The sequence below is a fragment of the Cervus elaphus genome, chromosome 18 (genome assembly GCF_910594005.1).
Source record: "Cervus elaphus chromosome 18, mCerEla1.1, whole genome shotgun sequence".
Classification (NCBI taxonomy): Eukaryota; Metazoa; Chordata; class Mammalia; order Artiodactyla; family Cervidae; genus Cervus; species Cervus elaphus.
This window is the reverse complement of record NC_057832.1, coordinates 104167979-104195930: the sequence shown is the minus strand read 5'-3', so window position 1 is coordinate 104195930 and position 27952 is coordinate 104167979. Positions and strand designations below refer to the sequence as shown.

Below are 27952 nucleotides of genomic sequence, written 5' to 3'. Positions count from 1 at the left end.
ACTGATGCTGAAGCTGAAACTCCAATGCTTTGGCCACCTGATGTGAAGAACTGATTCATTGAAAAAGACCCTGATGCTGGAAAAGATTGAAGGTGGGAGGAGAGGGGACGACAGAGGATGAGATGGTTGGATGGCATCACCATCTTGATGGACATGAGTTTGAGCAAGCTCTGGGAGTTGGTGATGGACAGGGAATCCTGGCGTGCTGCCGTCCATGGGGTCGCAAAGAGTCAGACATGACTAAGTGACTGAACTGAATTGAAATAAGCCAATCACAAAAAGACAAATACTGCATGCTTCTATTTCCATGAAGTATTTAGAGTAGTCAAATTCACAGAAGCAGAAACTAGAATGGTGGTTTCCAGGGGCTGGGGGAGGTGGAGGAAGGAAGGCTGAATGGTTGTTTAATGGGTACAGAGTTTCAGTTTTGCAAGATGAAAAAGGTTCTGAGAATGGATGGTGGTGATGTAAACATATTTAATACCACAGAACTGTGCACTTAAAAAGTGTTAAGATGGTAAATTGTGTGTAAAATACATGTTACCACAATTTAAAATAAAATTTTAAAAATTTGAATTTGAATGTACCCAGAAACAGTTTACACCTTCCGATTCCCCTCAAAACTCAATACATTTAGCAGTTTCACACATTTACCTTGAAAATCAGTTTCATATTGACCTCACCTGTCTGGCCCCACATGCACTGAAATTTGTGAGCCTTGGCAAATGTATTTAAACTTTTTGACCCTCAGATTTTCTTGTAGGAATAATAATCCCTATCTCCATCACATAACTGATGGAGGGGTAGGTGGGCATTTAGAAACTGAAATGGTCACTGTGATGTGCTATGTTCATCTCAGGGAAGAGCTTATCAAAGTGTTCCACCAGGTGGGTTAGTAACATAGCTTAATGCCAGAGCCAGGGGAAAGGTCACAGAATCAGAGTAGGAAAATCAAAATGAAATGACTCAGTGGGTTTATTTTATTCCCTTAAAATAGTATCAGTTATCATCTAAGGGTGAGAGAAGGTGGAAGATTAGTAAGCAACTTAGAGACACATTACATTTGATGCAAACAAGCATGATTGATTCTCTGACATCATTCTTTTCCTAAAAGTGGTTTAAGAGTATCTTTTCCTCTACAGTCAGTCTCTCCCATCAGGAAGCTTCCATAAGCTTCTTATCCTTATCTATCAGAGGGCGGACAGAATTTAAAGCACAGTCACAGAAAACTAATCAAACTGATCACATGGACCACAGCCTTGTCTAACTCAATGAAACTATGACCCATGCCCTAATGGGTCATGGTGGAGAGTTCTGACAAAACGTGGTCCACTGGAGAAGGGAATGGCAAACTACTTTAGTATTCTTGCCTTGAGAAGCCTATGAACAGTATGAAAAGGCAAACAGATATGACACTGAAATATGAACTCCCCAGGTCAATATGTGCCCGATATGCTAATGGAGAAGAGTGGAGAAATAACTCCAGAAAGAATGAAGAGACAGAGCCAAAGCAAAAACAATGCCCAGCTGTGGATGTGACTGGTGATGGAAGTAAAGTCCAATGCTATAAAGAGCAACATTGCATAGGAACCTGGAATGTTAGGTCCATGAATCAAGGAAAATTAGAAGTGGTCAAACAGGAGATGGCAAGAGTGAACATTGACATTTTAGGAATCAGTGAACTAAAATGGAATTTAATTCAGATAACTGTTATATCTACTACTGTGGGCAAGAATCCAGAAGAAGAAAAGGAGTAGCCGTCAATAAAAGAGTAGCCGTCAACAAAAGAATCTGAAATGCAGCACTTGGGTCCAATCTCAAAAATGACAGAATGATCTCTGTTTGTTTCCAAGGCAAACGATTCAATGTCACAGTAATTCAAGTCTATGCCCCAACCAGTAATGCTGAAGAAGTTGAAATTGAATGGTTCTATGAAGACCTATAAGATGTTCTAGAACTAACATCCAAAAAAGATGTCTTTTTCATCAGAGGGGACTGGAATGCAAAAGTAGGAAATCAAGAGATACCAGGAGTAACAGGCAAGTTTTCCTTGGAGTACAAAATGAAGCATGGAAAAGGCTAACAAAGTTTTGCCAAGAGAACGTGCTGGTCACAGCAAACACCCTCTTCCAACACCACAAGAGAAGACTCTACACATGGACACCACCAGATGGTCAATACCAAAACCAGATTGATTATATTCCTTGCAGCCAAAGGTAGAGAAGCTCTATACAGCCAGCAAAAACAAGACCAGGAGCTGACTGTTGCTCAGATGATGAACTCCTTATTGCCAAATTCAGACTTAAATTGAAGAAAGTAGGGAAAACCACTAGACCATTCAGTTCAGTTCAGTTTAGTTGCTCAGTCGTGTCCGACTCTTTGCAACTCCATGAACCGCAGCACACCAGGCCTCCCTGCCCATCACCAACTCCCAGAGTCCACCCAAACCCATGTCCATCAAGTCAGTGATGCCATCCAACCATATCATCCTCCATCGTCCCCTTCTCCTCCTGCCCTCAACCTTTCCCAGCATCAGGGTCTTTTCAAATGAGTCAGCTCTTTGCATCAGGTGACCAAAGTATTGGAGTTTCAGCTTCAGCATCAGTCCTTCCAATGAACACCCAGGAACTGATCTCCTTTAGGATGGACTGGTTGGATCTCCTTGCAGTCCAAGGGACTCTCAACAGTCTTCTCCAACACCACAGTTCAGAAGCATCAATTCTTTGGTGCTCAGCTTTCTTTATAGTCCAACTCTCACATCCATACATGACCACTGGAAAAACCATGGCCTTGACTAGACGGACCTTTGTTGGCAAAGTAATGTCTCTGCTTTTAAATATGCTATCTACGTTGGTCATAACTTTCCTTCCAAGGAGTAAGCATCTTTTAATTTCATGGCTGCAATCACCATATGCAGTGATTTTGGAGCCCAGAAAAATAAAGTCAGTCACTGTTTCCACTGTTTCCCCATCTACTTGCCATGAAATGATGGGACTGGTTCAGGTATGACCTAAATCAAATCCCTTACAATCAAATCCCTTACTGTATAAGTGGCAGTGACAAATAGATTCAAGGGATTAGATCTGATAGAGCGCCTGAAGACCTATGGACGGAGGTTCATTGTACAGGAGGCAGTGATCAAGACCAGCCCCCCAAAAAAGAAATGCAAAAAGGCAAAATGGTTGTCTGAGGAGGTCTTACAAATAGCTGAGAAAAGAAGAGAAGTGAAAGGCAAAGGAGAAAAGGAAAGATATATCCATCTGAATGCAGAGTACCAAAGAATAGCAAGGAAAGATAAAGCCTTCCTCAGTGATCAGTGCAAAGAAATGGAGGAAAACAATAGAATGGGGAAGACTAGAGGTCTCTTCAGGAAAATTAGAGATATCAAGGGAACATTTCACACAAAGATGGGCACAATAAAGCACAGAAATGGTATGGACATAACAGAAGCAGAATATATTAAGAAGAGATGGCAAGAATACACAGAAGAACTGTATAGAAAAGATCTTCATGACCCAGATAACCATGAGGGTGTGGTCACTCACCTAGAACCAGACATCCTGGAATGTGAAGTCAAGTGGGCCTTAGGAAGCATCACCAAGAACAAAGCTAGTGGAGGTGATGGAATTCCAGTTGAGCTATTTCAAATCCTAAAAGATGATGCTGTGAAAGTGCTGCACTCAATATGACAGCAAATTTGGAAAACTCAGCAGTGGCCACAGGACTGGAAAAGGTCAGTTTTCACTCCAATTCCAAAGAGAGGCAGTGCCAAAGAATGCTCAAACTACTGCACAATTGCACTCATCTCACACGCTAGCAAAGTAATGCTCAAAATTCTCAAAGCCAGGCTTCAACAGTATGTGAACCATGAAATTGCCAGATGTCCAAGCTGGATTTAGAAAAGGCAGAGTAATGAGAGATCAAATTGCCAACATCCGCTGGCTTATCGAAAAAGCAAGAGAGTTCCAGAAAAACATTTACTTCTGCTTTATTGATTACACCAAAGCCTTTGACTGTTTAGATAACAATAAAATATGGAAAATTCTGAAAGAGATGGGGATACCAGACCACCTGACCTGCCTCCTGAGAAATCTGTATGCAGGTCAAGAAGCAACAGCTAGAACCAGACATGGAACAACAGATTGGTTCTTTTGGGAAAGGAGTACGGTCAAGGCTGTGTACAGTCACCCTGCTTATTTGACTTCTATGCAGAGTACATCATGCGAAATGCCAGGCTGGAGGAAGCACAAGCTGGAATCAAGATTGCCGGGAGAAATATCAATAACCTCAGATATGCAGATGACACCTCCCTTATGGCAGAAAGTGAAGAGGAACTAAAAAGCCTCTTGATGAAAGTGAAAGAGGAGTGAAAAAGTTGGCTTAAAACTCAACATTCAGAAAACTAAGATCATGGCATCTGGTCCCATCATTTCATGCAAATAGATGGGGAAACAATGGAAACATTGAGAGACTTTATTTTCTTGGGCTCCACAATCACTGCAGATGCTGACTACAGCCATGAAATTAAAAGGCGCTTGCTCCTTGGAAGAAAAGCTATGACCAACCTAGACAGCATATTAAAAAGCAGAGACATTACTTTGCTGACAAAGGTCCGTCTAGTCAAAGCTATGGTTTTTCCAGTGGTCACGTATGGATGTGAGAGTTGGTCTATAAAGAAAGCTGAGCATTGAAGAATTGATGCTTCTGAACTGTGGTGTTGAAGAACACTGTTGAGAGTCCCTTGGACTGCAAGGAGATCCAAACCAGTCCATCCTAAAGGAAATCAGTCCTGATTATTCATTGGAAGGACTGATGCCGAAGCTGAACTCTGATACTTTGGCCACCTGATGTGAAGAACTGACTCATTTGAAAAGACCCTGATGCTGGGAAAGATTGAAGCCAGGAGGAGAAGGGGATGACAGAGGATGAGGTGGTTGGATGGCATCACCGACTCGATGGACATGAGTTTGAGCAAGCTCTGAGAGTTGGTGATGGACAGGGAAGCCTGGCATGCTGCAGTCCATGGGGTCACAAAGAGTCAGACACAACTGAGCCACTGAACTGAACTTTCCTGGTACTGAGATTTACCATCTCAATGCAATAACACAATTTAACAAACATCAGTTCAGTAACAATAAAGAGGATTACTGGGAGGCACACAGATCAAAGAGACATAGTTTTTGCCATCAGGAGCTTGCCCCTAGCCCCGAGCATGCAGGACTGTTTCTTCAGGTGTTTAGCCTGATTTGTAGTTTCTACTATAGCCAGTACCATTTTCAACCCTTCATCTGTTTTGTATCTAAGAGTTTTGTAAATAGGAGCTGGTTTTTCTAAAGGTCCTTCATTACTTCCTCCCTCCATCTCTCCCTTCACTCTGTTCCTCCATTCCTTCCTTCCTTTCTATACTTATTGAGCATCTGCTATGAGCCAAATGCCATTGAGGTATGGAAGGTACCATGGCTAATAAGACAAAATCCTTAACCTTATGCCACTAACACTCTGATTGAGAAAGTTTCCTTCCTCGCCAAAACTCTGTAGTACTCTGAAAAAGGTCATCCGTCTTTGAATAATGTCCTTGAAGAAGCTAGATGACATCAATGTATCAACACACCAGGGCACTACTTAACTCTGACCTATAAAACAAGTAACAAAAATATTTGACTTTATAAATAATACTGTACGTATATTTATAATGTGCCATGCACAGCTCCAAGTGTCTCAGGATTTATGTAGTGGAAGAGAAAATCATCCTCATGTGAAAGATACGAAAACAGGTTTAAAAAAAAAAACTCAAGTGACAAATCTCTGTAGGGTTGTCAACTTGAGGACACTTGTCGAGGAATATCCCACAGGAGTCATCTTACTTAATTTTTTGTCAACAAGTTGGTTAAGTGGATTTAATAAGTGATTCAAAATATGTCTGAGTGGCTGGAGCTAGAAGCACACATGGCTTTTAAGACAACCTTGACAGCCATTTCCTGCTGACAACCCAGGGGCAAAGATGATGAACATTCCCAAAACAATAGGTTCTCCTTGTAGGGGAAGTGGTTGGCATGAAGGTTTGAACACATTGAGCCCAGCTGCTGCCTAAGATGTTGCTTATTGATTCAAAGAGGCTAGAATTTGGAATGGAGTGTAAAGGAGCCTGGGAGATGAAGCCTTGTCTGCACTTCATAACTGTGGTTTTATGATGAAACCATTAAAATACTGAAGTTGACATGACACCTAACGAAGTCCCAGGTGTTGACTTAGAGCCTCCCAGCTGCAGGGACACCTCTCATGGTTCCTCTTGTGATGCTGGAGGTGGATCCTCTGGCCGTGTATCCTCTGCCAAGTGGCACATTGTGGACCTCAGTCACAGTGGTGCTGCAGGCACACCACAGGAGGTGCCTTGTCTTCCTGGATCCAGGGCTGTTCCCTCTCTCCTTGTTCCTACAGCACATGGGACATCCCGTGGCAGTGAATTCCATGGCTCCATTCCAGGTGGTCACCAGGAAGTTCTCCAGAGCCCCAGCCAGCTTCCTGGAAAGTACACTCCCCCAGCAACTTCCCATGACTTGGCCAGTGCCCCAGCCAAACCCTAGAGGGTGGTTCATAGCTAGTTTCACCAGGACCCTACAGAACTTCTCTGCTAGCCAGAGGGCTATATAGCCATGCCCTCTGCAGGAAAGCCCAAGTCTCAGTTTGCAGGAGAGAAGGCCCTCTCTCCTAGATTTGTTCCTTCCTTGGGTGGTCTGCTCCTGTCCTAGGTTGTAGCTGTTCTTCCTATAATCTTGGGAGTTTCTTAACCCCTTAAGGTAATGAATCATCTTTAACTAGTTAATACTTTTTTATATTAAACTTTTCTTGTTCGTTACAGTATGATTTCTGTTTCTTGACTAAAGACCTTGATTAATTCACTGATACCCAACAGAAATGTGTGTTTATGTTCACCAAAAGTTATATACAAGAGATTTCATAGTTGCACTTTTCATAGTGGCTAAAATGTCCATCACCAAGAAATTGTAGTACATTAATACAAGGGGATGCTATCCAGCAATGAGAGTAAATGAACCACAAGTACATGCAATGACACAGATGAACTGACAAGCAATGTTAGGTGAAAGAAGCAGAAACAGGAGAAAATATTCTGTATGATTCCACTTATGTCAAGTCCAAAACCAGGCAAAACTAATCTCCGGTGCTAGAAAGTAAGAAATGTGGTTATGCCTGGAGGGGGCTAATGATTCAAAGGAGGCACAGGGATCTTGGGGGTACTGGTAATGTTCTGTTTCCTGGCCAGGGTATTGGTTATATATCATTGTTTATGCAAATTCATTGAGCAGTGCATTTTTGAAGTTTATATTTTAGAAATGATTCAAGCTGAAAAGTATTATGTAGTTACTGAAATTATAAAGTGTGACTTATTTGACTCAAATAATGATAGCTCAGTTGGTAAAGAATCTGCCTGCAGAACAGAAAGACAACAGAAAGACACATGCGGCATGAGTCCCTCAAATCCGGATTCTGACTGAGGGCCGTGAAGGACTGAACATTTGGCGCAAATACGATGCTGACTGCAGTGGCTTTATATCAGCTGCTGAACTTTGTAACTTCCTCCGAGACCTCTTCCTCCACCACAAAAAGGCCATTTCAGAGGCTAAGCTGGAAGAATATACTGACACCATGATGAAGATCTTTGACAAAAATAAAGATGGCCGGTTGGATCTTAATGACTTGGCAAGGATTCTGGCTCTTCAGGAAAATTTCCTTCTCCAATTTAAAATGGATGCTTGCTCCACTGAAGAAAGAAAAAGGGACTTTGAGAAAATCTTTGCTCACTATGATGTTAGTAAAACTGGAGCCCTAGAAGGCCCAGAAGTGGATGGGTTTGTCAAAGACATGATGGAGCTTGTCCAGCCCAGCATCAGAGGGGTGGACCTTGATAAGTTTCGGGAGATTCTTTTGCGCCACTGCGACGTGAACAAGGATGGAAAAATTCAGAAGTCTGAGCTGGCTTTGTGTCTTGGGCTGAAAATCAACCCCTAATCCCCAGACCACTTCACTTCTTGCTCTTAGCATGTTTCTGAGCTCCTGCTGGTAAAATTCTATCTGTTCTTTGCTATTGGGGACAGTAGGCAAACTTTCTAATAAATGGTGTGGTGTTCTTAGACAAGGAGAGGGACTGGAGGGTCTTCGTTTGAATGGCATGGTGATTCCCTGCCTTTACTGGAAGCTCCCCATGCAGGGTTTGTGTTATTTTCCCCTTGACCCTGGGCTTTTCTGTCCCCCTAAGGACTCAGCTGACCTCCAGGGTCTGCCTGACTTGTCCTCCCCCTGTCTGAGGAGGTGGGGGCAGCTGAGTCCATCCGTCTGTCTTCTTCTTGTGGGCTTTCTACTCAATAGTGTGAGGCACCTGTGGCAATCTCGTGACTTCTACAAATAGATTTTGAATTGAAAATAAACCTGCAGCTGGAAACAAAAAAAAAAAAAGAATCTGCCTGCAATGCAGGAGACCCCAGTTTGATTCCTGGGTCGGGAAGATCCGCTGGAGAAGGGATAGGCTACCCACTCCAGTATTCTTGGGCTTCTCTTGTGACTCAGCTGATAAAGAATCCACCTGCAAAAAAAAAGAAAAAGAATCCACCTGCAATGTGGGAGACCTGGGTTTGATCCCTGGGTTGGGAAGATCCCCTGGAGAAGGGAAAGGCTACCCACACCAGTATTCTGGCCTGGAGAATTCCATGGACTGTATAGTCCATGGGATCACAAAGAGTCAGAAATAACTGAATGATTTTCACTTCCCAATGAGGTCAAACTCATTCATTCAACAAAAAATGTATGTACATATCATATACCAGTCACTGCCTATAATGCTAAGGATCTAGAAATGAATTAGTTATTGTGGTTCCTGTTCATAAAGGGGCATAGTTTAAAGGAGGAGACTGACATGAACATGGAAACTACAGGGTAACATGATTCATGGGTTGGTGCAGGGATGTATGGGGTACTAGAGACATAGAGGAGGAAGCTGTGAATGGTGCACTGAAAACTACACACAGGTGACGTTCCAGCAGCAGACTCCCCCCCCGCACACTGTAGAAGTATCTACTCACTCCTCCGTCCTCCATTGCCATAAAGGGATGAGCAGGAGTTGGCTAAAGTGAAAAGGGTGTTCTGAGCAGGCCAAACAGCATGTGGAGATGTGAATTTTGAGTCTCCATAAACTCAGAGAGCAGAGTGTTTAATGTGGCAGGAATCCAGGTAGTACTGGAAAGAATGGCAGGAGAGGAAATTCCAAATGTAAACAGGCTTGATGGTGACACGTCTGTATGCCTTCTACAGAGTGTGAATTTCACACAAGGAGCCAAGAAACAACGTATAATTAGTCTTCAAAGAAGCCTCTCTACCCACATGTAGCTGATGCTTTTGCTAGTCCCTTCTCAGAATGAATCTGAGAATCATTCTTGGCCAGTGGAACCAATAGAATTTGATGTAAGTGATATCTGAGGCCACTTCAGCTTCTGACTTGATTTCTTGGAATGCTTGTTCTAGGGGGAGCTAGTTGTCTTGTGGGAAGTCTGGCTATTCTGAGTTCACCTTATTGTGAGGAAGCATAGCCTAAAAGAGGCCATGAGGAGAGACCCTTCACCAGCCCAGTCAAGACTTCGGATGACTCCAGCCTTATCTGACATCTGGCCACAACTGCATCCAAAACCCCAGCGGAGAATGGACTAGCCATGTGTAGGACGTTGTCAACATACAGAACTGTGAGTGAGAGAAAATCTTTTTGTTCTATGCTATCTTTTCTAAATATTTATTTATTTTGGCTGCACTGGGTCTTCGTTGCTTTGCACACAGGCTTTCTGTAGTTTCTGGCAAGCGGGGGCTACTCTCTACTTCTGGCATGTGGGCTTATTGTGGCTTCTCGGCTTCTCTCATTGTGGAGCATGGGCTCTAGGCTGCTCAGGCTTCAGTAGTTGGGTTGCACAGGCTTAGTTGCTCCATGGCATGTGGGATCTTCCCAGACCAGGGATCGAACCCATGTCTCCTGTATTGGCAGGCGGATTCTTAACCACTGGACCACCAGGGAAGCCCTATACTCCGTTTTCAATTGCCATATTTTGGGGTGGTTTGTTATACAGTAGTAGCAATTGGAAGACTTGTTGGAATAGCACTGTGACATAAAGAGTCTGAGTTTATTTTTGGAAACAGTGTGGAGACAGCATGGAGGGTGGGCTGAAGCTACCAAGAATGTGTTAGGAGGGGAAGTGGGCATGGATGTAAACTGAAAGGAGAGGCTGGAATCTAGAGATACTTGTGAGGCAGAAGTATTGTGAAAAGAATACTGTGAATATCTTTCAGGTTTTTGCCCAAAGAGAACAGGTGGTGGATAATGTCCTTAATAGAAATAAGGGCCCTATTTGAGAGGGTAGATAATGAACTGTGTATATGTTGATGTTGAGGGGGTTACAAGGATTCATTGGTGAAAATGTCTGATAAGCAGTTGGAAACTTTAAGGCACACAGGAGATTGGGGCTGCAGGTGTACATTCATGTACTATCTCAGTTACAAACAATGATGGTTGAAGTTATGGAGGCGAGGTCATCAATAGAAAGTATACACAGCAACAGGAGGAGGGACAAATAGTGGAGGTTTGTTAGGAGAATTCAGTGGACAGAGCAGGAAAAAAACAAATAAAAACTGAAAAAAAATTAAGTCAGAGAAGTAGAAAATTCATGTCATATAGGCAGAAGGACAAGAGAATGTCAAGAGCATTGAGCTCTCATTATCAAAAGTCATTGCAAGATCGAGTAAGGTGAGTCTTGTGGTATTTGGTTTTTACAATTAAGCAGTCACTAGATTTCTTAATGGAGAAGGCAATGGCACTCCAGTACTCTTGCCTGGAAAATCCCATGGGCAGAGGAGCCTGACACGCTGCAGTCCATGGGGTCACGAAGAGTCAGACACAACTGAGCGACTTCACTTTCACTTTTAATTTTCATGCATTGGAGAAGGAAATGGCAGTCCACTCCAGTGTTCTTGCCTGGAGAATCCCAGGGATGGCAGAGCCTGGTGGGCTGCCGTCTATGGGGTTGCACAGAGTCAGACACGACTGATGCGACAGCAGCAGCAGCAGGTGTCTTAAATGAGACTGCTTTCAATAGGCTGGCTTTGGTCAGAGTAAAATGAAGAAACCATGAATGTAGATTACTCTTTAAAGATATTTGGTGTTAAAGTGAAGGAGAAAGACAAGGTAGTTTATTTGAGCCTGACTGTAGGCCATGGGGGAAAAAGGAGCCTGGCTGCCTGCCTGAAAGTGAAAGCCGCTCAGTCATGTCTGACTCTTTGCAACCCATGGCCTATACAGTCCATGGAACTCTCCAGGCCAGAATACTGGAGTGGGTAGCCTTTCCCTTCTCCAGGAGAAGGGATCTTCCCAATCCAGGGATCGAACCAGGTCTCCTGCATTGCAGGTGGATTCTTTACCAGCTGAGCCGCAAGGGGTACTAAATCCCTGAGCCAATGGGAGGGATGGAATAAAAAGGTCTTCAGAGTCAACTATTTAATAGGCATCTGGCCGGGGGAGGGGGGGCGCGGATCCCATAGACAGAGGAGCCTTGCAGGCCAGTCTGTGGGGTTGCAAAGAGTTGGACACGCCTGAACAACAGCACACACACTTCAAAGTGTGGTGGATGGATCTGTAGCATCACCAGCACCTGGGAACTTGCTGGAAATGCAGAACCTCAGGATCTGCACTTTCACAAGATCCCCAGGTGATCACAGCTTTTAATCCTCACAGCCACCAGGTAAGATGGGCATTGCTGTGTTCCGTGCTTAGTCGCGTTCAATTAGTCGCTTCAGTAGTGTTCAATTCTTGGTGACCTGGACAGTAGCCTGGACAGCAGCCCACCAGGCTCCTCCGTCCATGGGGATTCTCCAGGCAAGAATACTGGAGTGGTTTGTCATGCCTTCTTCCAGAGGATCTTCCCCATCCAGGAATCGAAGCCAGGTCTCCCGTATTGCAGGCGGAATCTTTACCATCTAAGTCACCAGGGAAGCAAGATGGGCATTACTGCTCCCATCTTCACCTATAATAAGAAACCGGTTGTCTTAGCTGAGCTGATTAGTGGCTGAGCCAAGACTGAGTACTAGAACTTCCCGAGTCCGAGTTCAGTTCAGTCGCTCAGTCGTGTCCGACTCTTAGCGACCCCATGGACAGCAGCACGCCAGGCCTCCCTTTCATCACCAACTCCCTGAGTCCAGAGTTCTTCTCAAAAGGTAGAGAAGGAAGTTCAGAAAATTTGCACTTTCTCCCAATTCAGGAGAATTGTCAGATCCTAGAACACTTCTATTTATCAATCACAGGTGTGTTGTTCTAGTGCCCTCAGCTGTGAGTTTGCCCTGAAAATGATGGACGAATCCCTTTCGTAGCCTTTGGCTGCCTCACGGGAAACAACATTGACAGCGTTGGAACTTCACTTCCCAGAAAGCTTCGCGGCTCGCTACTGCGCGAGGCATGACGGGTACTCGCCTCTCTCTCCGATTGAGCTGCCCGGCAGAAGTGGAGTACGTCGTAGCCTGACGTACGGGCGCGCGCCATTCTGGGAAGTGTAGTCTAGCCTGGACTCGGACGCCCCCTCGTATGAATGGGGCTCTGGTTGACGGCGAACTACAGCTCCTTGACCGGCAGCATTGGTGGCAGCCGCTTGGAAAAGGGAGACCGTCACGACCCTGGGAGAGCGGCGCTCCAGGACGGTGGTGATGTTCAGTGCCGCGACGAGGCGGTAGCCGGGCTTCCTGGGGTAGTGGTCTAGTTGGGCGCTTCCTCTGCGCTCTCGCTCCCCTTCCCCTGTCCTGGCCATGCGCCCGGCCTTCGCGGTGGGCCTGGTTTTCGCAGGCTGCTGCAGTAACGTGATCTTCCTAGAGCTCCTGGCACGGTGAGTGACCCCCGCCGGTCGCACAAAAGAAGCGGGAGAAGGGGCGCCCCCGAGCGCCGCAGCCCTGCCCCCCACCCCCACCTCCCGGCCCCGTCTTGTTGCCGTTCCCTCCCGGAGGCGCGCGCGGGCCGGGATGGAACCGCCTGCGCACGGGTCTGCTCTGGACTACCTGGGACCTCTCTGAATTGGCTGATCCGTCATCCTATGAACCGTCAGCTCTCCTGCCCAACAGTTTCTCAGCATCTCTCGAGGGGAACCCTCGGGGTGTTTGCTGTCGTCACCCCCCATTTCATACCCTGGAGGATTGAAGCCTGTAGAGTTTCCCACCCGCCAAGGTCGAAGGGAGCTCGTGGCAGAAGCCAAGATCCCCCCGAGTTCTTCTCGATTCCTGCTAGTGCCTCTTGTATGACTTGAGCAAAGCTTGGACTTAAAAAGCAGTCTGACTTGGTTTACGCTGCAAAGAAAGTTTCAGTTGTATTAAAGTAGGCTGCAAAACATTTGTTTTATTGGCCTTAGAGATGGTTATGATACTTCGCCCAGCATACCTCTTGGGGATGTAGTAGAACGAATTCTTAGACAGAAAGTGGTCGAATTGACCGGACACAGACTTTCCAGCATTAAGATACTATTAAATAAATTAGGAAGCTTGCAATTTGAGGCGTAAAACTTTATAAATTAAGAATGGTTATGACACTTTCCCAAAGGACACTGCTGCTGCTGCTAAGTCGCTCTAGTCGTGTCCGACTCTTAGAGACCCCATGGACTGCCGCCTACCAGGCTCCTCCTTCCATGGGATTTTCCAGGCAAGAGTACTGGAGTGGGTTGCCATTGCCTTCTCTGTCCAAAGGACACTAGGGTAGCTTTATTGAGGTGGCACACAAACAGTGTTAAGTAACAATGTGCAAAGGTCATTGAGCAGAAACTGTTACAGAAAAGGCGACAGGTGGACTGGAAAAGCTCAAGACTGAAAATCTCCTATGAGTTTCAGCCTTTGGCTCTGTCATTGCCCTGGCTGTGTGACGTTTTCAAGTTATTTAGCCTCTCTGGGCTTCCTTTTTCCACCTATAAAATAATATCTGTGCTGTTTAACACTTCGTTTTAAAATCTGCACAATTATCTCCGTTGCCCATCAGAACAATCTTATGTACAAGATACATCAACAATTATATTCTCTGTTTTACTGAAAGTGAAACACGTCCCAAGAAATTAGGTCCTCTTTTATCACTTGTAAGTGGCGGAACCAGAACTGGAACCCAAGAATCTAAACTCCTAGTCCAAGATCTTTTTCAGCCTTCCTGTTATTTTTAAACTGGAGCAGCCCATAGTTTTGGTCACCCAATTCCTCATGTGGTGCCTATGAGACTTGTATTTTATTTTCATGACACTATTGATTGATTAAGTTATTCTGAAGCAACCAGTTTACTTAAGGGAGTTCTGTGGGGTTAATTTTTGCAATTACAGAGCTTGAAATTTTATTATGCAAAAAGTGTTGATAAAGATCTGTCATTTGTCATTCTTGGGAGTAAGTGTTGAGGGATATGAAAATGAAAGGAAAAGATGCATCCAGCTGTCAGCTGGTACACTTCAAAGGAAGGTCACTTTGGAAATTGGTTTAAAAATATAAAAATGTGATGAAATCAGGTCAGCCATGGAAATGAAGGTCAGAGAATAATAGTGTGTTTATGTTGAATATGCCATTAAATTAAATCTTGCCAAAGGCTGTATGACATCAGAATATGCTAGCAACTGAGAGCCTTTTTTTTTTTTTTTTTTAACCAGTTGTGAGCCCTTAGCTTAATTATTTAGGCTTTCTGAGTCTGTTCTCTGAGCTGTGAAAGGATAGTGATAGCTCTGCCAGCCTCACAGGGTTTTGAAGGATTAAATGCCTGAAGCTCATATTCGGTTTGTTCCCCTTCTAACAACTTTTGTTTCAGTATTCGTATACCCGTTTTATTGGGCTTCCCAGGTGGCTCAGTGGTAAAGTATCCGGCTGCAATTTAGGAGATGAGGGTTCCATCCCTTGGTCAGGAAGATGCACTGGAGGAGTCCATGGCAACTTACTCCAGGATTCTTGCCTGGAGAATCCCATGGACAGAGGAGCCTGGTGGGCTACAGTCCATGGGGTTGCAGCGTCGGACATGACTTAGTGATAAACAACAACTCTGTTTTATTAACTGTTCCTGAAAAGTTGTGGGTAAATACAACTATACAGAATGTTTTTCTGCATTATTCATTTGAATGTTTGCATACAGTGGTAAGGGGTACATTTGCTAATTTAATGAGTGGGACCCCAGACTGAATAGCAGTTTTTTCCTAATTTGCTTGGGCAACTCCAACTTAATCATGTTTCAGATTGAGAAAATAAGAACTGGTTGGACTAGATAGTCTTCAAGGTTCTTTGTAGATTTGGCTTCCCATAATTCGTAACTCTTATCTTGGGACATCATAGTGGAAAGCTAATAAAATTTTGTAGAGCAGGCACTGTGCTTCCTCTATGGTTTTCTTGGAATCATTAGGTATGGAACACCAAGTATGAATGGAAATACTAAAGTAACTTGTAAAGTGAGCATTTTCAACCATTCTCTTCCAAATTGGAAAACAAATTTAGGTTTTTCTTTCTGATTTCATACCTATGATTGGGACCTATAATAAAATACAAAGCACCCATGCAGTGTATAGGGCAGGCATGAAGTAGTGAATGCGTGCCTTGACCTTCCTTCTGAGAGAGTTCACCTTCTACTTCGGAATCAAGATACACATCAGTTCCCTATCTAGGTGAAGTGTCTTAGATCAGGAAAACAATCTGAAACATTTTCTTTTTGTCATTTTATTTTTTAATCAAGTGCCTAATGTTAAATACAATAAGGACATTTTCTAAAAGTAAAAGTTTGGATTCTTGCCAAAGAGAATTCAAACAGAAATGATTTGCAGTTAGTGATTATAATTCCTGAGGAATAAAGTTCAAGAAAATAAGTGATTTAGGGGAAAAAGATCTAGTTTTGTACTCTGATGTTTTCAAATGAATTATTCAAGTTAAATTGTTCCATCGGTAGCTATACAGCATTGTGTTCTTGAAAAGTTCTGTAAATTGATTTCTTAAAAATTGAATTATGTGGGCACATTAGGGAGATATAAAAATCCTATGGAAATAGAGACAAAGATTAGATTGTCAACGGGAGGGGGAAATGGGGACTGATTCCTAATGGATATGGAATTTCTTTTGGAATGTCCTAAAATTAAATAATGGAAATGACTGCACTACTCTAAATATACTAAAAACCACTGAATAAAAAAAAAAAAAGTGAGGGGGAGGGACCTTCTTGGTGGTGCAGTGGCAAAGACTCAGCACTTCCAGTGCAGGGGCACGAGTCGATCCCTGGTGGGGGAACTAAGATCCCACATGCCACGTGGCAAAAAAGAAAAAAGTAATAACAATGATAATAATAAATAGAGTAATAATAAAATGCAAACACCATTTATTTGCCGGGTAGCCCTGAGAGACTTACCTAACTCAGTGTCATATGGCCCTCAGTCTCTTTAGCAATGAACTGGGCATAATAATACCTACTGTGGAGACAGGTATTATTATAAAATAACACCCATGAAGCCATCATAATCAAGGTAATAAACATATCTATCACCTCTAAAATTTCCTTGTGTTCTTTTTTATGATAAGAACACTGAACATAAGATGTACCCTCTTAACAAATCCCAAGGTGTACAATACGGAATTGTTAACCATATGTCCTACAATGCACAGGTATGTTTTGAACTTACTCACTTTGTATAACTGAAAACTTATAACCGTTAAACAACAGGTCCCCATTTTCCCTTCCCCCTTGACCTTGGCAGTCTCCATTCTATTGTCTGCTTCTGTAAGTTTGATTTTAGATGCTTCATGTGAGAGGAGTCATGCAGTATTTGCCCTTTTGTGACTGACTGACTTCATTTAGCATGTCTTCCACGTTGTTGCAAATGATATCATTTCCTTCTTTTTTAAGGTTGAATAATATTGTATATTTATACCACATTTTCTGTATCTATTCACCTGTCCATGGACATTTCAGTTGTTTCTGTATCATCATTGCAAATAGTGCTGCAGTGAATATGGGGGTATGGCTATGCTTTCAAGATCTTGATTTCAATCATTTATTTTTAACATTTAAAAAAATTGAAATATAGTTGATTTCTAACGTGCCGATCTCTGCTGTTCAGCAAAGTGACTCAGTTATACACATACATACATTTTTGTGGGGGTGGGGGAGCGCTTCCCTTGTAGCTCAGTACGTTAAGAATCTTAACTTACCTGCAATGCAGGAGACCTGGGTTTGATTCCTGGATTGGAAAGATCCCCTGGAGAAGGAAATAGCTACCCACTCCAATATTCTTGCCTGGAGAATCCCATTGACAGAGGAGCCTGGTAGGCTACAGTCCATGGGGTTGCAAGAGTCGGACATCACTTAGCGACTAAACCACCAACCACTACCACATACATGTTTTTAAATATTCTTTTCCATTATGGTATATCCCAGGAGACTGGATATAGTTCCCTGTGTTATACAGTAGGACCTTGTTATTCATCCATTCTATGTATAATAGTTTGCATCTGCTAACCCCAAACTCCTCAGTCCATCCCTCTTCTCCCCTCCCCGTTAGCAATCACAAATCTGATCTCTATGTCTGTGGTTCTATTTCTGTTTTATAGATGGGTTCATTTTTGCCATTTTTAGATTCCACATATAAATGATGTCATATGGTCTTTCTGACTTCACTTAGCATGATTTTCTCTAGTTGCATCCACATTGCTGCAAATGGCATTATTTTGGGTTTTTTTATGGCCGAATAATATTCCATTGTATGTGTGTACTATATTCTTCTTTATCCATTCATCTGTTGATGGACATTTAAGTTGTATCCCTGTCTTAGCTATTGTGAATAGTGCTGCTTTGAACATTGGCATATGTGTATCTTTTTGAATTAGAGTTATCTCTGGATGTATGCACAGGAGTGGGTTTGCTGGAACATAAGATAAGTCTGTGTTTAATTTTCTGAGGAACCTCCATACTGTTTTGCATAGTGGTTGCACCAACTTATATTCCCAGCAACAGTATAGGAGAGTTCCCTTTTCTCCACACCCTCTTCAGCATTTGTTTTTGTAGACTTAATGATGGGTCATTCTGACTGGTGTGAGGTGGTACCTCATTGTAGTTTTGATTTGCATTTCTCTAATAATTAGTGATGTTGAATATTTTTTTTATGGGCCATCTGTATGTCTTCTTTGGAGAATTGTCTACTAAGGTCTTCTGTCCATTTCTTGATTGGGTTGTTTTCTTTGTTGTTGGGTTATATGAGCTGTTTGCATGTTTTGCAGATTAAGCCCTTGTATGGCACATCATTTGCAAATGATGCTACGGTTTTCATTCTGTAGATTTTTTTTTTTTAACGGTTTCCTTTGCTCTGCCAAAGCTTGTCAGGTCACATTTATTTATTTTTATTTCTGTTGCCTTGGGATATTTACCTAAGAAAACATTGGTATGATTTATGTGAGAAAATGTTTTGCCTATGTTCTCTTGTTTTATGGTATCATGTCTTATGTTTAAGACTTTAAGACATTTTGAGTTTATTTTTGTGCGTGGTATGAGGTTGTGTTCTCACTTCATTGATTTATATGCAGCTATTCAACTTTCCCAGTACCACTTGCTGAAGAGACTGTCTTTTTCCCATTTTATATTCTTATCTCCCTTGTCAAAGATTAACTGACTGTAGGTGTGTGGGTTTATTTCTGGGTTCTTTGTTCTGGTCCATTGATCTGTATATATGTTTTTGTACCAACACCACACTGTTTTAATTACTCTGTGTTAGTCGCTCAGTTGTGTCTGACTCTTTGTGACCCCATGGACTGTAGCCCGCCAGGCTCCTCTGTCTGTGGAATTCTCCAGGCAAGAATACTGGAGTGGGTTGCCATGCCCTCCTGCAGGGTTTGATTACTGTAGCTTTTTATTAACAGTATTGTCTGAAGTCTGGAAGAGTTATATCTCTGGCTTCACCCTCCCCCCCCCCCCCCCACTTAGGATTGCTTTGGCAATTCTGGGTCTTTTATGGTTCCATATACATTTTGGTGTTATTTATTCTTGTTCTGTGAAAAATATCATGCGTAGTTTTATAGGGATCGCATGAAATCTGTAGATTGCTTTGGATAGTATTGCCATTTTAACAATATGAATTCTTCCAAATCAAGAGCATGGGATAGTCTCCAATTTCTTTGAATCCTCTTTGATTTCCTTTATTAGTGTTTTATAGTTCTCGGCATATAAGTCTTTTACCTCCTTGATCAGCTTTATTCCTATTTTTTTGTTTTGTTTTCTGGTGTGATTTTTTTTTTAAGTTTTTTTTTTCCCTTACGTTCTCTTTGTTATTTCATTGTTTGTATAAAGAAATGCAATTGATTTCTGAATGTTAATCTTGTATCCTACACTTTGCTGAATTCATTTATTAGATCTAGTAACTTTTGTGTGGAGATCTTAGAGTTTTGTATATATAGTTTCATGGCATCTGCATATAGTGACAGTTTTATGTTTCCTTCTGATTTGGATATTTTTTTATTTCTTGTTTGATTGCTGTGGCTATACAGCAATACAATGTTAAATAAAAGTGGTGAGAGTGGGCATCCTTGTCTTATTCCAGATTTTAGCAAGAAAGCTTTCTTGCTAAAAGTATTATAGTGAGTCCTGCTGCTGCTGCTGCTGCTGCTAAGTCGCATCAATCGTGTCCGACTCTGTGTGACCCCATAGATGGCAGCCCACCAGGCTCCTCCGTCCCTGGGATTCTCCAGGCAAGAACACTGGAGTGGGTTGCCATTTCCTTCTCCAACGCATGAAAGTGAAAAGTGAAAGTGAAGTTGCTCAGTCGTGTCCGGCTCTTAGCAACCCCATGGACTGCAGCCTACCAGGCTCCTCCATCCATGGGATTTTCCAGGCAGGAGTATTGGAGTGGGATGCCATTGCCTTCTCCGATTATATTGAGTATTGAGTATTAAAATGGCTGTGAGTTTGTCATTAATGACTTCTATTATGTTGAGATATGTTCCCTCTATACCCACTTTGGTAAGAGTTTTTCTTTTTTTTTTTTAATCACAAATGGATGTTGAATTTTGTCAAATGCTTTTTCTGTATCTATTGAGATGATCATGTACTTTTTTACTTTTCTTTTGTTAATGTGTATTACATTGATTTTGCATATGTTGAAACATCCTTGTGAATTTGGGGTTAATCCCACTTGGTCATGGTGTATGATCTTTTCTATGTGTTGTTGGATTTGATTTGCTAATATTTTGTTGAGGGTTTTTGCATCTATATTCCTCAGAGATATTGGCCTGCAATTTTCTTTTTTGGTGGTATCTTTTGTCTGATTTTGACATCAGGGTGATGGTGGCTTTGTAAAATGTCTTTGGGAGTGTTCCCTCCTCTTCGAGAAGAATCAGTATAAGTTCTTCTTTGTGTGTTTGGTAGAATTTGCCTGTGAAGCTGTCTGGTCCTGAAATTTTGTTTATAGGGTGTTTTATTTGTTTTTGTTTTTTTCATTACATATTCTATCTCACTTCTAGTGATTGGTCTCTTCAAATTATCTATTTCTTGATTCAGTTTTGGTGGGCTGTATGTTTGTAGAAAGTTGTCTGTTTCTTCTGGGCTTTTACCTGTGTTGGCGAGTAATTGTTTATAGTATTCTGTTAAGGTTTTTATGTGTTTCTGTGTTATCAGTTGTGATTTCTCCCTTTTCATTTCTTACTTGGTCTCTTCTCTCTTTAATTCTTGGTGATCCTGGCCAGAGGTTTGTCAGTTTTGTTCACCCTTTCAAAGAACCAGCTCTTGGTTTTATTGATTTATTTTTTCTGTTGCCCTTTTAATTTCTATTTTATTTATTCACTCACTAATCTTCCATGGTGGCTCAGATGGCAAAAAATCTGCCTGTAATGGGGAGACCTGGGTTCAGTGCCTGGGTTGGGAAGATACCCTGAGGAAGGGAATGGCTACTTACACCAGTAGAATTTCTTGGAGAATTCCATAGACAGAGAAGCCTGGCAGGCTACCATCATGGGGTCTCAACGAGTCAGACACAGCTGAGCAACTTTCACACACAGTCTTTATTATTTCCTTCTTCTGACTTTAGATTTTGTTTGTTCTTCTTTTTCTAATTACTTTAGGTGGTAGGTTATTATTTCAGATTTTTCCAATATTTTCAGTAAGGCCTGTATCACTGAATGTCCCTCTAGGAACTGCTTTTAGTACATTCTATAGATTTTTGTATGGTTTTATTTTCATTGTCATTTGTTTCAAGGTATTTTTTAATTTCCTTTTTGATTTCCTCACTGACCCATTGGTTTTTTTGTATGTTGTTTAGTCCCCATATAATTGTTTGTTTTTTTTTCTCATTTCTTTTCTTGTATTTGATCTATAGTTTCATGCTGTTGTGGTCAGACAAGATGCTTGAAGTAACTTTTTTTTTTCCAACAAAATTCTTTATTTCACTAGAAATCGCTTTATTGATGAAATCACCAGGAATTTTCAACACAAGATTTAACATCTTAATATCCACCAAGGCCTGGGCTCTGGGGCTTGCTCTGCCTCTCCCAGTCCTTAAAGGGGTTTAAAGAGAGATGTCATTAGCAGAGATCAAGTAAGGTGGTTGGAGGTCCTCTTTTCCCAGTCATTGGACAAGCTGCTCAATTCTTGTCCAGAGTAGGAAAGAGCCAGTATTTCAGAGTAGTCTAATAAGAATTTGACATTGCATTTTAATCTCTCATAGCAGTTTCAATTTATCAACAGTATTGGTCCAAACTTATTTGCTTCTGATCCAAGTGTTTTTCATTTTGCAATTTATTTTTGGTGTCCATGTAATTTTAATAAATAATCTCACTCCTTGTGAAGAAATCAATTAACCCTGTGCCAAGAAAAATATCTCAAACCTGAATAATCTCATCTTGCTCTTGGAAAGAGGAAACAGGGGGTTTCCTGCTCTTTTTCCACTCAAGAGATGAACAAATCTACCCCTTGGAAGTCCAAAATGTTACTTCTGGCCTTGGAACCTGCAGTTTTTGATGGGCTGATTCAAATTACCTAGGAAAAGCAGCTGGAAGTACTAAGCAGGCAGGCTTCTTTGGAAATTTCTTCCTAAAATCAACTCTAGAGAATGGTCCATGCTTGTGTACAACTTCTGCTGTTCCATCTCACAAGCCAGGCTCAGAGGAGGCACCGGAGTTCTCAGGAGCAAGAGCAGTAGCAGTGGCCTTGCAAGGTAGGGCCTCAATAAGCGAGGCTTGTCAATGATCCGGGCTGTTTGGTTTCCAACAATACTGACAATCCAGGCTTGACGACCTTCTCCATACTTTGAAGATTTGATTTCTGAACAAAAGTGAGCTGCCTCTTCTCTTGGCAGATAAATCAGTAGCCCTCCAGAAGTGTCTGCTGAGGTTCCTTGCAGGAAACCAGAGCACCTGCTGGCCTGGCTGATGGCAGCCATGTTGGCAATGATGGGCAGATTACAAATGACAAAAGACACTTCATTTCTCTTTTCTTTTACAAGGTTCTGAGAGTGACCTAGAATGCCAAAGCCGGTGATATCTGTGGCTGCGTGGGCATTAAAATGTGTGCATTTGTCTGGCAGCAATGCTATTGAGGGTAGCCATGTTGAACATAGCTTCCTGATAGCCCAGCTCTACCTCTTCTCTGGAGAATACCATCTTTTTCTTATTCCATCCTTCAGGATTACCCAGCCATTGGTGGGCATTGACAGGCAACTTGGGTTCCTAAGGGTTTAGTTAACACAAGCACATCCCCAACAGCCCCGCTGTCAGGCAGGATGAATTCATTTGGTTGACATACCCAGTGGCAACTCCACTAATGATAATACCACTGTTTGCCCATCAGTCACTGCAGTCCCTCCCTCCTCAGCAGCATCCTGAAAGCCTTTGATCATGAGTGGTGTGATCTTTTCTCACTCCTCCTCAGGCATTCTCTGACACTGAGTAGCAAAAACGTTGTCACATTCAGTAATGCCCGGTGTAGAGGTCACTCAGCACTTTGGCGCAGGCGATGGGCCCCATCACTGTAGGGATCTTCCACCAAGGGGTTAAAGAGGTCGGTGGTCTGCACCAGGGACAGCTTCCCCCCGCTCCCCCCCCCCCCCCCCCCCCCCCCCCCCCCCCCGTGCCTCAGGGGTATGACGCAGGAGTCCATCCCAATGCGGAGGGGTGGGGAAGGGCGGGCTGGGTTCTGCCCTCACCGGCAGATCTGCTTCCTGGGCCGTCTCTTCAAGGTCTCCGACCAGGCCCCGGCCTGGCGCCGGTCGCACTTCCGGTCGCGTCAGTCCCGCCAGGAGTTTGAGCAGCGTCTCCTGGGGGACCTTGCAGGCTCAGCCCTTCATGCCAAAGCCAGTGAGCCGCCAGCTCCTGCTGCGACTCAATGCCTGGGGCTTGAAGGGCCGGTAGTTAGAGAAGCCCCGGCCCAGAGGCAAGCCCGCCGGGCCTGAGGAGCCTTCTCCCCCATGGCCATCGCTGCCATAGCCTCTCCGCCGGTGCCCGTCGCTGCAGCTTCTGCCATCATGCCTGCCCGGCAGGGAGGGAAAAAGAAGATGGAGGAGGGGAGGTCCCTTTTACTTTCCACTCCAGTTAGCAAGGCGTAACAGATATTACCACAGAGAGTCTCTCTGACACGACTGGCGCAGCCCAGCTGCCGCCACACCACGCGCTCCAGGGCCCCTTCCATACTCTTAAATTTGTTGAGGTTAGTTTGTGCTCTAGTGTGTGGTCAATCCTAGAGAACGTTTCATGTGCACTTGAAAAGAATATGTTTTCTTTTTTGGGGAAGAAGGCGGTTATAATGTCCTGAAAAACGTCAATTCTATTGTATTGTTTAGGATCTCTGTTGCCTTACTGATTTTCTGTCTAGAAGATCTGTCCACTGATGTGAGTGAGAAGTTAAAGTCTCCTACTATTGTATGTTCATCAATTTCTCCTTTTATGTCAGTGTTTGTTTTATGTACTTGAGTGCTCCTGTATTAGGTGCATATATGTGGATGAATGTAAAATACTTTCCTTGTATTGATCCTTTTATCATTATATAGTGTTCCTCTTCATCTTTGTTTAGAGCCTTTGCTTTAAGGTCTATTTTATCTGATACGAGTATTGCAACTTCTTTCTTGTCATTTCCATTTGTATGAAATATGTTTTTTCCATCCCCTCACTTTCAGTCTATGTGTGTCCTTTGCCCTAAGGTGGGTCTCATACTGTAGGCAGAATATTGTAGGCTCTTGTTTTTTAATCCAGTCTGCCACTTTGTGTCTTTTGATTGGAGCATTCAGTTCATTGACATTTAAGGTAATTATTCATACATATGTATTTATTGTCATTTTAAACTTTGTTTTCCAGTTGATTCTTCTGTTTCTTTTTGTGGTTTGATGTATTTTATGCTTGTGTTCTCTTCTTTTTGGTTTTTGTGAATCTATGTTTTTGATTTGTGGTAGCCCCCCTTTTTTCCCCCAAATGTGTTAACCCCTTCATATTGCTTTAGATTGCTTTAGGTTATAGGCTCAAACACAGTTTTTAAAAAAATCTGTATTTTCTTATTCTCCTTGCCCACATTTTCTGATTTTGGTGTCTGTTTTTACATTTTCATGTTTATCTTTCTGCTGTTCCTTGTGTTGATCATCACTTTCACAATTAGGTTTTTTTTTTTTTTTAATCTGTACTGGCCAATTTAAATGATTTATTTTCCAACTGTGATTTCCTCCTTCCTATATCTTCTTGCTTTTTTTCTATTTGGAGAAGCCCTTTCAATATTTCTTTTGGGGTAGTTTTTAAAATTGCTGTATTTGTTTAGTTTTTGCTTGTCTTAGAAATTCTTTGTTTCTTCTAATGATGATCTTGCTGGGTAGAGTAATCTAGGCTACAGATTTTTCCCTTTCAAGACTTTGAATATGTTTTGCCACTCCCTTCTGACCTTCAGTGTTTCTGTGGAGAAATCAGCTCATAGCCTAATGGGGGGTTCCGTTACAATTAGCTTGTTTTAAAAAGTAATTTTATTTATTTGTTTTTGGCTTTGCTGGGTCTTTGTTGCTGTACAGGCTCTCTTTAGTTGCAGTGAGCAGGGGCTTCTCTCTAGTTGCAGTGCAAGGGCTTCTCATTGTGGTGGCTTCTCTTGTAGAGTGCAGGCCTTAAAGTGCAGGCTTCAGTAGTTGTGACCCTCAGGCTCTAGAGCACGGACTCAGTAGTTGTGGTACATGGGCTTAGTTGCTCTGCATCATATGGGATCTTCCTGGATCAATTCTTTATCACTGAGCCACCAGGGAAGCCCTATAGCTGACTGTTTCTCTCTTTCTGTCTTTAGAAATCTCTCTTTAGCTTTAGCCATTTTTATTAAAATATGTCTTGGTCTAGGTCTGTTTGGGTTTATCTTGTTTGGAACTCTCTGTGCTTCCTGTATCTGGATATCTGTTTCCTTCTTTAGGTTTGGAAAGTTTTCAGCCATAATTTCTCCAAATACATTTTCAATCCCCTTTTCTCTTCTCCTTCTAGAATCCCTATTATATATAGATTGGCGATTGGCATGCTTTAAATTATCTCACAAGTCTTTTATATTGCTTTCATTTTTTTCCCCCAGTTTGGCTTCCTGTCTGCTGTTTTGATTGGGTAATTTCCATTATTCTGTTTTCCAGGTCACTTATTCTTTCTTCTGCATTCTGCGTGTCCATTGCCTTTAGCTCCACTTTTGTCTTGGCAAGTGAATTTTAAATTTTTTTTGCTTCTTTATGTTTCTAGTTCCTTTTTACAGTAATTTGCATTTCTGTCAATAGCCTTTCTTAATTTCTCCAGTATTTTCATTACCTCCTTCTTGAACTTGGTGTCTTTTAGACTGAAGAGATCTATGTCATTGTTTGTTCTTTCAGGGGAATCTTCTTGGTCTTTTAATTGGGAGTGTTTCCTCTGCTTCTTCATTTTGCTTATATCCCTCTTACTCTGTGAGTTTTGAAAAAAAAAACAACTATCTACTGTAGTCTTGGAGGGCTATTTATATGTGGGAGCATCCCTGCATAGCTTGTGTGAGTTTAATATTTTCTGGCAGGAGGGCTCTTTTGGGTTTGGGTGGTGTCTCTTTCCTCAGGACTCCTAGAGTCCAAGTAGCCTGTGCCCTGCCTCCGAGTGTACTCGGAGAAAGAAGCTTCTCTGGTGGGCCCACCACCTCCTCACACACCTCCCAATAATGGCCTTGCTTCTCTGGTGGGCCCAGGCATCTTCCCACACTCCCTTGCTTGTGGCACACCACATCCTAGCCAGCCCCCTCAGGCTGTCTGCACGCAGCCAACCCCAGTCCTCTCCCCAGAGTCTGAGTTCTGGAACCCGAGCCTCACTCCCCAGCCCCCACCCACCCCAGTAGGGGAGCACCTCAGTCTGGGGAGGGCTGGGCAGCACTGCCCGTCTCTGCGGGTCTCTGTCTGCTTTGCCCTTCACAGACAGGTTGCTGTGCTCTCCTCCAGGACTCCGGAGCTCCCCCTCTGTCCTGGCTGATCTCCCTGCTAGAGAGGGCCCTTCCCAAGGGCAGGAACCTTTCCTCCTTCACAGCCTCCCTCTCAGGCAGTCAGGTTCGCATCTCGATTCCTTTCTTTTTTCTCTCTATGTCCCACCCAGTTACATGGAGATTTCCTTGCCCTTTTGAAAGTCTGAGGTCGTCTGCCAGTGTTCAGTAGGTGTTCCATGAGAATCGTTCCACACATAGATGTATTTTTGATGTATTTGTGGGAGAAAGTGAGCTCCACGTCCTACTCCTCTGCCATCTTGATCCAATCCTGTTATGATGCCCTTTAAAACATCCTGTGAAGAATAATACTTTTAAAGGGAATTTTTTTTTTTTTTGAAGTAGTTTCTTTTTAACTTTCATACAATCCTAATATTCTAGGTCATGTTTCCTTCAGTTGCTTGAGTGAAGGCCAGACTCAGTGCCCAGAGACTGGAGGCATGAAGATGAACCCTTTAACCCTTTAACCATCCAGGAAGAAGGATCAGGGCACTGGGTTCCTTCTGCCTCTTACTCCATCCATGCTTGGCAGGGATCATGTCTCATTAAGTTGGCAGCTCCCTCACAGCCAGCACTTAACTGCACATGCAGAATGTTCTCAATAATTATTCATTAGTTGAACTGGCCTAAGCTGGTGGTAAAGAGGAAATGCAAGGGAAAGCAAGAAGTATAATGAGCCCTTCTTGGACTGAGTCCTGTGATTGTTGATTTCTCATTGAATCCTCACTATGACATTAAAAAGACATCACTTCTGTTTTACAGGTGAGAAAACTTGGTCAATATAAATGTCTTTAGAAGAGTTACTATACCTAGGTTGAAGGTATCCTAGTGTTCTACTCTTTGCCTTTTCCCTCTGTCAAGTGCATTTCAGGGACTGGCTTATTTACTCAAGGAGATAGGCACTAGTGCTGTTCCCATTCTGAAGATAAGAAAACTAAACTTACGGTAATTAACTTCCGCTGTCATCAGGTAAGCGGCAGAGCTGGATCCTGCTTGTCGCTGTGTGCTTCTAAGCCGTAGGGTCACAAAGAGTCACATGTGACTGTAGCAACGTGGCATACACAGGCTCTGTGGAGCACATGGACCCTCAGCCCCATGGCAGCCCTTAAGACTTGTGCGTCTTATGCACACACACACTCCTACACCTCCCAGACCTACCCTAGTGGTTCTCAGCTCTGGGTGCACATTAGGATCTAGTGGGAACTTTCAAAAGTACAGATTCCAGGGCCCCAGCCCACAGGGGAGGGTGGGGCTTCTCAGGTTTATGGGTTTTTAAAGAGCAGCCTAGCCTGAGTCCCTTGTGGCCCAGCTGGTGAAGAATCTGCCTGCAGTGCAGGAGACCCCGCTTTGATTCCTGGGTCTGGAAGATCTGTTGAAGAAGGGATAGGGACTACCCACTCCAGTATTCTTGGGCTTCCCTTGTGGCTCAGCTGGTAAAGAATCTGCCTGCAGTGTAGGAGACCTGGG

The 27952-nt window shown here is 43.0% G+C and overlaps 2 protein-coding genes and 1 pseudogene across 2 annotated transcripts in view; 2 read left to right on the top strand and 1 right to left on the bottom strand.

Moving 5' to 3' along the window:
- Positions 1–6441: 6441 nt before the first annotated feature.
- LOC122673879 (secretagogin-like) lies at positions 6442–8028 on the top strand. Its single transcript, XM_043871796.1, has 2 exons — positions 6442–6529; positions 7526–8028. Exons 1-2 carry the CDS (start codon positions 6442–6444, stop codon positions 8026–8028), a joined length of 591 nt encoding a protein of 196 aa, XP_043727731.1.
- Positions 8029–12541: 4513 nt separating this feature from the next.
- SLC35B4 (solute carrier family 35 member B4) overlaps positions 12542–27952 on the top strand; it is a 39155-nt gene continuing 23744 nt past the window's right edge. The window contains exon 1 of the mRNA XM_043872557.1: positions 12542–12920. Within this exon, the coding sequence (XP_043728492.1) occupies positions 12844–12920 (77 nt within the window). The 5' untranslated portion in view covers positions 12542–12843. The remainder of the gene's footprint in view (positions 12921–27952) is intronic.
- Positions 22144–23515, bottom strand: LOC122674328 (annotated as a pseudogene).